This window comes from Macaca fascicularis, chromosome 1 (assembly GCF_037993035.2).
Source record: "Macaca fascicularis isolate 582-1 chromosome 1, T2T-MFA8v1.1".
Taxonomy (NCBI): domain Eukaryota; kingdom Metazoa; phylum Chordata; class Mammalia; order Primates; family Cercopithecidae; genus Macaca; species Macaca fascicularis.
In genome coordinates, this window is record NC_088375.1 from 24,642,584 (window position 1) to 24,655,651 (window position 13,068).

The following is a 13,068-nucleotide window of genomic DNA, read 5'->3' on the forward strand; positions in this document are numbered from 1 at the left end:
GCACTTTGGAAGGGCAAGGCAGGCATATTACCTGGGGTGGGGAGTTTGAGACCCACGTGGCCAACATGGTGAAACTCTGTCTCTACTAAAAATACAAAAATTAGCCAGATGTGGTGGCACATGCCTGTAATCCCAGCAACTTGGGAGGCTGAGGCTCAAGAATTGCTTAAACCCAGGAGGTGGAGGTTGCAGTGAGCCGAGATGGTGCCAAAGCACTATGGCCTGGGTGACAGAGTGAGACTCTGAGTCTCAAAAAAAAAAAAAAAAAAGAAAGAAAAAGAAAAGAAAAGAAAAGAAAAAGAAATGCTAATCCATCAAGCAATCTTTATTACAGAGATAGCCAAAGAAGCCTCCAGGAAAACACACCGCTTGCTCCAGGAGTGTGTTCCCAGAGTGTCGACACAGCTCCAGCGTTTCTCACAGCCTCTGCTGCCAGGAAAGGATGAAACGCCACCCATATTCAGGAACAAAGACAGAGTGAACCCTCCTTCGAGTCTTATTGCTAGATGGCACCTGTTGCTAAAATAGCAGCTGGTAAGCATTTTGTTTTGTTCAAAATAACAACAACAACAGCAGCAATAACAAAACCAATATATTACAGGAAGCAACATCACAATGACAATAAGGAATCATGAGGCTAAATATATAACAGGAAGAAACACAGAATTTTAGTAATGAAAGACAAGGAAGGAGCTGCTAGAGCCTGGAGGAAAAAACTGAAGTGTTGATTAGAAATTGCTCAGCCTGCATTAAAAAAGAGAAACAGGAGGAGAGGGGAGCGGAGGAGAAATAGAGAGGGAGTGGGAGAGAGATGATGGGGAGAGAAAGGGAGGGAGAGGAAGAATGAATGTGGTTTTTTTTCCTGGCTGTCTCATTTTTAATCTGTCCTTCCCTGTCTCCCTTCCTTTCTACCACCCCCTCAAAAGAGAATTCATTGATTGGGCTGGACTAAAATTTCTCACCTTTCCTCTCATGGTTCTCTGTGAAGAATGAGTCTGAATTCATCTCCTCCTTGTCTGCTTCTGTCTCCTCCCTCCCCTCCCCAGCCGCCATTGTTTGCTCCTTTACTTTGCTGAGGCTGAGAGGCAGCTTGTCTGTCCACACCTCTGACAGCAGTGATGGGATGAGGGGAAAGCAGGAGCAGGGAGCAGAGGATGATCAATGGGATCCCAGGAGTCAGCCTCACTTTCACAGCAAAGAATCCCCAGCCATCTGACAGCTGAGCTGGTCCTGATAACTAACCTGTTGCCTGATTCCAAGCAGAACAGCCTCTCCAGGTGCAGGTGGCAGAAGGTACAGACAAAGCATCACCTCCCTCAAAACAAAAATAAAACAAAAAGCCCTCCAGCAAAAAGCCCGGAGAGGCAGCTTAGGAAAGGGCAAATGAGACTGGTCTGGGGTTCGGGAGAACTGGGATCTGGTCCCTAATCAATCATGAACGTGCTATGTGCATACTGCCTCTATAGGACTCCATCTGTATAAACTGAGAGGGCTGAACTACAGTTCCTGTAGTCCCCTCCAGTGATATGATTCTATTTCATAAAAAGCTGTGAGCCATCTAAAGAGAGCTCTGTTTCCCTTCTTCTGTCACTCCCTGCAAACCCCCAGAGTACTTCTTTTAGGCAGACCCCAGTGTGTCTGTAAGAGCACCTCTGACTCAGGGACCCCTCCCCAGATGCCTGGCTGACTTCAGGGCTGTTGTGATACAGGCTCAAGGACTAAGTGCCCTGAGAATATTGACAACCGAGAGTAGAGGCAGATTAAGGACGTGAAGAATCAGTGAGGGTGGGAGTGGAAGGCACCGGGAGGCCAGGGGAGCAGGGAGGCATGGATCAGCCAAACCCTGAAATTAGAGATGATTCATATTTGAATAACGTGGGAGGGATGAACTCAAAGCAGCCAAAAGAAGAGGCTAACTCTGCTAAGGGTGCCTCCCCCAGCCTAAACCCAGCAGTGGGGCAAGGGCAATGTTAGGGGCATTTCATTTGAAATGGGAAAAATATTTAGGCAACGAAGAATCTTATTCTGAAGCTAAGGGAAATGCGGTATTTGCCTTTTCTTGCTAAATGTATTTTACCCTCTTTCCATGACTTGTTTTAGCTATTTTAAGATTGTTCCCCTTTGCCTAGTGCCTTGATTTTGATGGTGATCCTAGAGGGGACAAAACTTCTCATGTGGTGCTATTTTCCCTTTTCTCTCCTGCCTTCCATCCCCATCCTGTCCTCACCTTTCTGACCCCTTGTTCTGTTTCTTCCATCATTCTGCCTCCACCTTGATTTGAATGGTTGCCTCTGACCCAGTCCAAGCTATCCAGACCTTCCTCACCTCCATCCCACTCCCTTCAGCAGGGCTGCTTTGTGAATCTCTCAGGGATGACCACCCCCAAGGTTCTGTATCCCTAAGGGAATTGGAATCCTCATGTGGGGAAATGGGTTAAGAATAAGAGCATCTCCTGACCCCAAGAGAATGGGGAGCAAGTTCATCAAAAAGAAGGGGAGGACACAGAGGACCCAGCTAGACCAGTGATTCTGGTGCTGGGGAGAAGCCCAATGTCTCTAAATCTCTCTGCAAATTATCTTTTAGGGAGTGGGAAGTGCAGCTATTAGAAAGGCTCTTCTGCTTTCTAATTATCATTTGGGACCACTCCCCAAATGACACCAAGTGAGAGAGAGCCAGGCCCTAACCTCTACAACCAGTGAAGGTTCCATCCCCATCTCCTTCCCAACCTCCAGTTCCTTGCACCCTCCAGAGAGCCACAGAGAGAATGCCCTGGGTCCCCCTCCTTCTCTAGGGAAAAAATTAAGGAGGCAGTCCTCCAGCCCCCACCTCCAGAAAACCAGTTCATTTAATTAATCAGTTCCCTCTGAGCTTCCTTGATTCCAGCCAGGCTTTTCCCAGGACTCACAGCATTACAAACTCAGGATAAGACCGAAGGAGAACCGTTTTATGGAGGGGAAATGCACATTCGAAAGAACAACCTCAGCGCCAATGAGTCAAACACCTGCATCTAGATGCGTCTCACTTGTCATTGGGCTTCTCCCCCGCCGCCCCCATCATTCTCTCTCTCTCTCTCTCACACACACACACGCTGCCCCCTCCCCCACTTTCCACCAGACCGCTAAGCAGCTTTAAACATGGTCAGTAAGGAGGAAAATGGGGGGTGGGGGCGCGGTGAGAACAGAACCACTACAGGAATATACAAAGTTATTCGTTTCCGCAGAAAAGGACTCTTACCTGTTAGCCAGAAGAGAGAAATCCACCTCAGCAAGACCCTGTCCATCTTCCCCAACTTCCCATCCGATTTACGGAGTGAGGAAAGTGGGAAACGGCTGGAGCAGAAGGATTGCTGTCACCCCGCGGCAGCCGGCGGCGGCGGAGCTGCGGACACCAGGCGTCCCCGGGCGCAGCGCCCGCCGGGCCGGCCGCGCAGGCGGGGCCGGGGGCTGTATCGCGCCGCCGGCGGAGCGCGCGCTGCCGCAGGCTTCCGGAGTCCGCGCGGCGCTCGGCGGCGCATCCGCACGCCCAGGCAGCGCGGCGCGGGGCTAGCGTCTCCCCGCCGCAGAGCCCGCCGCGCGGGGGAGCTCGGCCGCCGCACCGCCTCCCGCGCCTCCGCCCCGCCGCCCGCTGCCCCGACTGCCAAAGTTTCTCTGTCACGTGCTGGCCCCCGGCGGCCCAGAGGTCAGCGTGGAGTGATTGAGGCCACTCAGGGAGAAGGGGCCGCTGGGCTGCAGGCAGCGAGAGGCGCCGGGGAGGCCGCCCCGCGGGCCGCGCCGAGCTGGGAGCGACCATCGCGGCTTCTCCCAGGGACGCCCGCGCTCGGGAACCCCGGCGAGAACGCGGGCTGGGGACTCGAGCAGTGGCTGCAGGCTGCCACAGCCAACCTGAACCGGGAGAGAGCGACAGCGGCGAGGGTGGGGGACGGCGGGGACTTGGCGTAACTTCTTACGGGACTTAACTAGCAAGTCCTCTAGGCTAGAATGTTCGTTTCTGCGGTACCGCCGCCCCTCCGTCTGGTTTCCTTTTTGACAGTGCAAGGAACCAGGCAGGAGGCTCCGCAGAATTGAAAAAGGTAGGCGGGAATCTCGCGTCATTACTTTTTCCTGTTAAAATATGAGGTAGAATAAGGGCATCCGGCCCTTTAACAGAAAATATGTAAAACCAGAATGAGATAAATGATTATAACGGCTTAAATCCATCCAACACTTTATAGATTCCAGCACGCATTCACATGGATTATTCCTATTTGTCAGACGGATTTGTCTTGTGTCTCAAAATGTTATGCGTTGAGAGAGAACTGAGAAATGTATGATTTTCTTAAGAAATATATATATGAAGCCTCTACTAGGTGTAAGAACTAAGGTTACAAAGTGGAACGAGATAGACTTCCTGCCCTTAGGAGCCTCATCTTGGGTCCAGGAAAGGGAGGAAGGTCAGATCATTAAAGACATGATACTTATTCGTAGTAAAACGGGGCAAGTGCAGTAATGGAGACATAGAGAAAGTGCCTTGGGAACATAGAGTAAGGAGTAAGTCGTGGGTAGGGTGGGGGCACCACGATAAAGGAGAGGTAATATCTGAGTTGGCATTTGCAGAAAGCACAAGATTTGAGCCATTCAAGGATCCCTGGTGGAAAGGGGGCAGGCGAGGGCATTCTGGGTAGAGGAAAGAGACATAGCAGAAAGGTCTCAGGTAGCATCTGAAAACAGAGTGGTGCCAGGCTGGAGGGGAGTTCCTGGAGCAGGCAGACTCCACACCTGAGAGTGAATGTGTATGCAGACAGGGAGGATATGTATGTGAACATGTGAGAAATGGTAAGAGTAGACCCTGGACAGCTGTCTTTTATGGCTGCCTGACATCTCAATTCCTTCTTATTCTGAGGAATTCCAACTGCAGAAGCCAGAAAGTCTAGAGCCACCTTCCTGACCATCCCAGCTGGAGTGCAGGCCAGGGCCCCTGGCATAGCCAGGCTGACCTCTCCCTCAGAGCTTTTTGATTCTGGAGCAAGTGGTGGATATAAGGAACAAGGACAGTGGAGAATTGATTTTGTCACTGAGGCAGCAGCAGCAGCATCCAGTGTACACGATCAGCTGTGGCAGAGGTCAAGCCACCAGGATGCTCCAAGGTGTGATTTTTGCCTGTGGTCTTGCAGGCTCTCTGGGGTCTAGCCTCTCTTCTACACTTGGCTCTTCACTTCCCCGGCAATTCTTTGAGCCACCCAATATCCTTTCATAAACTCTTTCTTTGCTTATTTTGGCCAGGATGATTTTTCATGCTATGTACTGCATGAGAGAAATTTGAGGACTATTTCCTTTCATAGACAGAAAAATAAAAATATAGGAGGTACCTAACATTTGTGAGTTTCCTATTAGGTTCTAGGCAGAGTTCTACATGTTTTACAAGCCTTCTCATTTAACCCTAAACAGGGAACTTAGGCCCAGAGCATTTAACTAACTTCTCTAAGATCAGGTTACTAGTAAGCGGCAGAGCTAAGATTTGAATCTGACTCTAAAGTATATACTGTTTGCACCATAAAAAGAACATCTACACCAGAAGATTGAGGTGTATTTATACCTCATAATAATACCTTATGTTTGTATTATGCTCTGCCATTTACTGCATGTATGTGTGTGTGCCACACAGTGCACAAAAGAGCTTGAATAGTGTTTATTATCTAAGCGCACATAACAGTGGCATTTTGGCCAGGTGCAGTGGCTCACACCTGTAATCTCAGCACTTGGGGAAGCTGAGGTGGGCAGCTCACTTGAGCTCAGGAGTTTGACCAGCCTGAGTAACATGGTGAAACCCCATCTCTACAAAAAATACAAAAATTAGCCAGGCATGGTTGTGCATACCTGTAGTCCCAGCTACTCTGGAGGCTGAGGTGGGAGGACCACTTGAATCTGCGAGGGTGAGGCTGCAGTGAGCTGTGACCACGCTACTGGACTCCAGCCTGGGTGAAAGAGTGAGACCCTGTCTCAAAAAATAATGGCATTTTATGCAAAACTTGGACATATGAGCAAGTTTATACATGTGAAAAATGGGAGATGGACTGAGTGAAGGGAGCCTGGATGTGTATATGAAGTGGAACGTGAATGCCCACAGAAATGAACTCATGTCTTCTCAGAGGAGGTATCTATGTGTAGTTGAACAAGAAATCAGGAGACTTGAAGAAACACTTGTGCCACAATGAATCATAGAATGCAGTTGCCTTGTCCATCATCCCAGAAATGTGTTTTCCATGTAGTGCCCTGCATGTCTACTTTATAGCCAGAGTTACACATGGTATATCCTGAATCTTCCTGAGTGAGTGGGGCCCAGGCCATCCTGAAGGGGATGCTAAACTGGAGTGAATCACAGTGTGTGCCCCTCCATCACCTTGCACATGTTATTACCAAGGTGATGAAGGGTTAATATAAATGTTGTAGTATATGTAATGATTCAAAACATGTAGCCTAAGGGATGGAGGTGAAAAGAGGATGGGAAAATGGTGTTATTTTTCCATATTGGTGGTGGTTGATGGGATATGGCACCCAGAGTCCCAATGTGGTTTCTGAACTTCCAGTATCAGGATCATATTACTGTGTTTGTTTAAACACAGATTCCCAGGCTCTACTAGAAATAATGAGCTCAGAAACTCCAGGTGGAGCCCATAAATCTGCGGTTTAACCACTTTCCCCAGGTGCTTCCAATGCACATTAATGTTTAAGAAGCAATACCTCTTTTTGTTCTCCTGGGAAGCTGTTGAGCTGATGTTTTCTACTGCACCTTGGATCTAGTTAAGCTCCAGTTGTCCATTCATTCTGAACTAATAGGACAGGACCCCAAATAGAGAGATTGATTCATCACAGCCAAGGAAGGGGTCTGGATCTGCAATACTTCAAACTTTCTACTGCAATGAGACAAACATGGCAGAACAAGGACCTGTATGGGACCAGAATAAGATTCCCAGGAAGCCACAGCTGGGATTGTATGTGGTGGGGGGACTAACAGGCTGCTTCAGCAAAGCTCTACACTATAGAACAGAATTAGGACACAGAGAAAAGAGAAGTGAACCACCGCAAGGAGACATGCTGGTAGCTGGTAGCAACCACATAGTTATAAATATAATGTAGCTGAATCCTCTTTAAAACATGATTTCATTGCAGACACACAGGCATGCATGCACATGAATACTGCTTAACGTGAGTCTGTTTAAAGCACACAGATAAAATCCTATTTCTACTTCTCCTCTCTGATCCTACATTCCAAGAGGGATATATGAAGTATGACTCTGAAACAGATACCATTTTTCTCATGTAAGTTTGGTCCATCTTTTTTTTCTCCTGCTACCTTTTGGGTTTATCTTTCCCATCCTCCATACCTTCAAAACCACCCTCAATGAATTATAAGTTAAAAAAACTAAATTAAACCAAGGAACTAAAAAAACTGGAACTAAAAAAACCAAGGAACTAAAAAGACTGGAGACTCTAGGCACCCTATACTGAAAACCAAAAACATTTTCAATCTTGAAGTCCTTTCATGTTGAGGAATAAATTGTTTCATTAAGAAAATGCTTTAAAGAAAGGAAATGCAAATATACAAATGCATTATGCCAAAAAAAAAGAAAAAAATCTGAACTGGCAAGAACAGTGTACAGTAGACACTATGCTATCTAGAAATTTAAAAAGGTAAAAGGTTGGGAGAATGTGTTGAAAATTCCATGTACTTCCAGCAGATTTAATCCAAGAACCTGCAATCTCAGGCTTCAAATCCAACTGCAGTGGTGCTGGGTGCTGAATTAGGTGATGCTTTGTGTGCCTCATCCAAAGGCTAGATCCTGCTCAACAGTGGGGGCAGCCCTTGCCTGAATTAGCTCTCTACCAATGCGTTCCCTAAAAAGGTCCATCTAAGGATAATGTGCAGGAAAAAAAAAAACATAAAAGTATATTCAGAGCTTGCTATCAAATATGAAAACATACATTTAAAAGGGACAAAGGAAACAAATGAGTAACAATGGTTACCTCTGGGAAGATCATCATTCATTTATATTTTTTCTTTATAATTTTCTTTCTTTCTTTTAGAGACAGGGTCTGACTCTGTGTCACCCAGACTGGACTGCAATGGTGCTATCATAGCTCACTGCAACCTTAAACTACCAGGCTCAATGCTGTCCTCTGGCCTCAGCTTCCCAAGTAGCTGGGACTGCAAGTGCATGCCACCATGCCCAGCTAATTTTTAATATATATATATATTTTTTAGAGACTGCATCTTGCTATGTTGCCCAGTCTGGTCTCAAACTCCTGGGCTCAAGCAATCCTCCCACCTCAGCCTCCCAAAGTGCTGGGATTACAAGTTTGAGCCACTATGCCCAGCCTACAACTTTCTATACCCTCTAATATTTCTATAATATAGGAAAAGGTGCTGGACAAAAGCTGTGCCCATGCCAACATTTACTCATTGTAAATTTGTCCTCCAGTCTCTAGGACATCCCTGCAGAAAGGAGAGAAGAAGAAGGAGTGACAGGTGTTTTGTCAGGCCTGTATCTTCAGCCAGATACAAAGCCCCTAGATGTACACCTGTCCTCATTATGTCTCAATCGTGAGCAGTTAATCAAGTTAATTATGAGCAGTTGAGCCCTGGGAGCTTTTACTGACAGTGCAACCTATAATTTCTTTGTGAGTTACAGAGCCAGAGATGAAGGTTACTGCTCTTTTAGGAGCCCTGTCTCCAGTGTTTGCTTTTGTTTCTGTTTTTATTTCATTGTTAGCATCCTTTGGAGACCAGAACAGCATTGACAGCCCCCCAGATGAGCAGCAGAGCAATTCTTATACTAGTAGTCAAGCAGCTTCCTACAGCCCAAAGGTTATAGGAAGAAAGGGTAACTGACTGCCTATAGTTTACAAGATGAAGCTGCCTTTTACTCTGGGTCTTGGTGATTTAGCCAGAAGACTGTTTCTCGGAGCCCAGCCCTATGCATTCTTCTAAAGGCCTTCTTCCTGGCACAGGTCAAAGACAGAACCTGAGAGAGGGAAATGAGCCAGAACAAATATGTCATCCGATGACCTCACCCCCAGAAAATGGGCAGGGAAGAGAGCTAGAATGAGAAGGCCAGAACATCGAGCACCATGAAAAGAAACTGCTCAAGCAAGAGAAGTGGCATGTGGGCTTTAAAGACCAGGATTAGAAAACAGCAGCCTTGACCTTCGTGTTGAAGTAGCGGGGTGAGGATCTCTCATAGAAGTGTTAATTCTGTACTCCTTCCCCAATTCTGAGTAGGTGCCTTTTACATAGAGATGATCAATGTGTACTTGTCTAATTAATTACAAACTGCCCCCGGTGTATTCATCTTCCCTTTTCCTCATCTCTCCTTTTCTCTTCCCTGAATTCATTCATTTATTCCACACACATTTATTGAATACTTACTATATTCTAGACACTATGCTATCTAGAAATTAAAAACTAATACAAATTCAAAGATGAATGAATCGCAGCCCCTTATGTCAAAGAGCTTACATTTGAGTTGTCTCCATGTGTGTAGAGAGGGAGGGAGGGAGGCAAATATGTGGTCTTTAAGTATGATGGTGTGACAGGGCCTGTATTAGGACATGTACCAAATATGGTAGGAAAATTAAGTGGGGGAGGGTCAATTATTTATCAGTAGTCCTGGTCAGAGACATCTTCATGAAAAGGTGACCCCTGAGCTAAGCTTTAAACATCATCTGGACAGAATTTCTAGGGGCAGAAAGGGAGCAGGAGGTAGCACAGATGCACAAGCAACAGGCAGAAGTGAGAACAGGAACTGCTGCCCAGAGCATGGGTTTACAAAGGGCAGAGTCAGCAATAAGGCTGGAAAGGTAGGCTGAGGTTGAACCAAGGGAAACCAAGCTACCAGATCTGGATGTAATTCCACAGGCAATGTACCATCCATGAGATTTTCTAAGTAGAACAAGATCAGACCTGTTTCTCAGCAAAGTTATTCTGGCCACAGGGTGTAGGATGAATTGATGGAGACAGAGACAACAGATTGAGGTCTCTTCCATGGGAGAGATTACAAGAGCTCAAGAAGTAACAAGCACCTAAAAAGGGGCAGCACGAAGAGAATGCTAACACCAATTGAGAAAGACATTGCAAGGAGTCACAAGAGGTAGAATTCACATGTATATTGCAAGCAGGAGGAATCAACCGGACATCACGTTGAGTTACTAAAGAATCTGAGCACATTCAAACAATGTCTACATGGTACTCAGAAATTTCTCTCTTAACTTTGGCAAAGCATCAGGTAGTAAACAACCTTGAATATCTAAGATAAACAGATTGGAATGAGTGTTAAGCTGGGATCTCATAGATGTCAAAGCCACTCAAAGGCTGTGTGGCATGCGGAAGTCACCTTACCACTCTAAGTCTCAATTTCCTTTTCTGCAATATGGGGATAATCATGGAATCTATTTCACAGGGTTGTTGTGAAGGGGAGATAAGATAACCCTTGTGGAGTGTTTAGCAGAAAGCCGGATGTAGCTTACAATGAATGTCACCAATTATTACTACTATTATTATTATTAGCACAGGAGGGAAGATGCACACTGAATAATGTTGGGCCTTCACTTAAACTACCATCAGGAAAAAACTCAGCCACATTTTCCACGAACACTTGTGGTGCTCTTCAGTGGTTTGCATAACACGTACTTGGTTGAAAATCACACCTCATACTTAATTTTAAAAAAAAGTAATAGTCATCCAAATCTCCAATGGTTTCCCCCAATTTAGACAAAATCTAAAGTCCTTATGGTGGCCCTATAAATCCTATATGATATGGCCCTAGCTCCCTCGCTAATATTCTCTCTACTTTCCCCCTCACTCACTTTACTCCAGCCGTGTGACTTACTTTGCTATTCCTCAAACATACCTGATGTGCTCCCACCTCAGAGCCTTTGCACTTGCTATTCTTTCTACCTGGAATGCTCTTCTCCAGATATCTTCATGGTTTACTTGCTCTCTTCCTTCTAGTCTTTGCTCAAATTTCATTTCTTCATATAGGGCCTTTACTAACCACCCTAAAATTGTACCCTCTATCTGTTGCTATTCCCATATCTTACATTATTTTTCTTCATTGGACTTATTGTCCAAAAAGATATTCTGACATCTTGTTATATAGGTAATAGTTTATTTCTTTATTACCTGTTTTTTTCCACTATAAGCTTTGTTCTATTCAACCTATTCTTGTGCTTAAAATAGAGGCTGGTATTCAGTGGATTCTGAATAAATACCTATTGAATAAATGAACCACTTGCTACTGAAATCACTCGCCTTTCTTGGTTTTCCTGCCTTTCTTCCTACTTTTTCACATATTCTTCTCAGTCATCTTTACTGGGTCTTCCTTCTCTGGCTTCTAAATGCTAGTTTTCCTCAGGACTCCATCCTGGATCCTTTTTTTCTCTCTCTTCACTCTCTCTTTAGATGATCTCATCTAGTTCATGAATTTAAATACCATCTTTATGTGGCTTACTTCTGAATTCTTTCTCAAGCCCAGAACTCCAGACTTACAAGGTCAATTGCCTATTTGACATCTCCACTTGAATATATAGTAGGCATCTCAAAATGAACATGTCCATAATAGAACTCTTGATCCACCCCCTCCACATATTTCAACCCAAACCTGCCACCCTTTAGAATTTCTGAATAGAAAAAAATCAGTCTGGTTGGAAAGTGGGGAAAGCTGTTCTGTTTATGTAGTACTTACGTAAAATACAAAAAAATAAATTTTATCAAAGAAGGAGAGGAGCAGTGGCTCACACCTGTAATCCCAGCACTTTGGGAGGCTGAGGCAGGCAGATCACTTGAACCCAGAAGTGTGAGGACAGTCTGGGCAACATGGCAAAACCCCATCTCTACACAAAATACAAAAATTATCTGGGCATGGTGGCACACACCTGTATTCCCAGCTACTCAGGAGGCTGAGGTGGGAGGATCACTTGAGCCCATGGGACTTAGGCTGCAGTTAGCTGTGATTGTGCCACTGCACTGGAACCTGGTTGACAGAATGAGATCCTGTCTCAAAAAAAAAAAAAAAAAAGGACCTGTGAGGAGAGGAGCAGATAATAGAAATTATCGGGAGCTTTGGACCTTGGACCCTTCTTGGCATTAGCACCGTCTCCCTCTGCCCCAAAGTCCTCTCTATCTTAGTAAAAGCACTAAGTGCCAGTGGGATACTCAAGCCAAAATCCTAGGACTCCTCCTTTTTTCTTACTCCTACAACCAATCCATTAGCTAGTTCTATTTTTCCCAAAATACAATTTGAGCCCAGCCTTTCTTTTCTGTTGAGGTTGCCATCATCGCTCACATGGACTCTTGAAGGAGCCTCCTAACTGGTCTCACCATGCCCATTCTTAACACTTTGAACCCCTTCTCCAAATAGAAAACATGACATGTTTTTTAAAAACCCTTAGATAGAGTAGATCTCAAGTGTTCTCACCACAAAAAAGTATAAGTATGTGAAGTATTGCATACGTTAATTCATTCAATTTAGCCATTCCACAACATATACATATTTCAAAATATGTTGTACACAATATATACTATTTGTATCTGTCAATTAAAAATAAATAAATAAATATAAAATAGCCCCCCTAAATGAACACCAATTGTACTTAGAGCAATATTTGAACCCCTTACAATGGTCATGGTCAAGCCCAGATCCCTGTTGATCACTCCAACCTCGGCAGGCACCATTCTTCACCTGACTAGATACAGTACAGCAACACTAACTAGTCTTCCATCTGTTCTGAAGACACACCCAATTCTTTATCACCTGAGGCTTTTACAGATACTGTTCCCTCTGTCTAGAACTGTCTTCTTTCAATTCTTCACATGACTACCTCTATTCCTTCCATCCTTTCTCATAAAAGTCACCTGCTCCTCATAGAGGTTTGCCCTGATCATCCATCTAAAAATTGGGTAGTTAAATCTAACTATGGTTTAAAAAATGTTAAAATATGAAAAAGCCATCTTGCCCAAGGTGGAGTAACGAGAAATGAATGTATCCAGTAGCTTGAAACAAAACTGCAATTACTTTTGCACCAACCTAATAAAAAA

General features: G+C 45.0%; 2 protein-coding genes across 16 annotated transcripts in view; one reads left to right on the forward strand and one right to left on the reverse strand.

The window, feature by feature from the left end:
* The window catches only part of ILDR2 (immunoglobulin like domain containing receptor 2), a 61,682-nt gene extending 58,130 nt beyond the window's left edge, over positions 1-3,552 (reverse strand). For 9 of the 14 annotated variants that reach the window (XR_012418323.1, XR_012418261.1, XR_012418308.1 and 6 more), the window contains exon 1: positions 3,235-3,552. Coding sequence is in view for 8 of the 14 variants with exons in the window: in XM_074003151.1 (XP_073859252.1) it covers positions 3,235-3,280 (46 nt within the window). In the remaining 6 variants the exon portion in view is untranslated. Of the gene's footprint in view, positions 1-962; positions 1,118-1,242; positions 1,420-3,234 lie in introns of those variants that run through there. The other 5 variants (XR_012418215.1, XM_065520181.2, XM_065520194.2 and 2 more) reach the window with 2 other exon arrangements.
* Positions 3,553-3,674: 122 nt separating this feature from the next.
* The window catches only part of MAEL (maelstrom spermatogenic transposon silencer), a 46,802-nt gene continuing 37,408 nt past the window's right edge, over positions 3,675-13,068 (forward strand). For both annotated transcript variants that reach the window (XM_045392081.3, XM_074003195.1), the window contains exon 1: positions 3,675-4,069. The gene's annotated coding sequence lies outside the window, so the exon portion shown is untranslated. The remainder of the gene's footprint in view (positions 4,070-13,068) is intronic.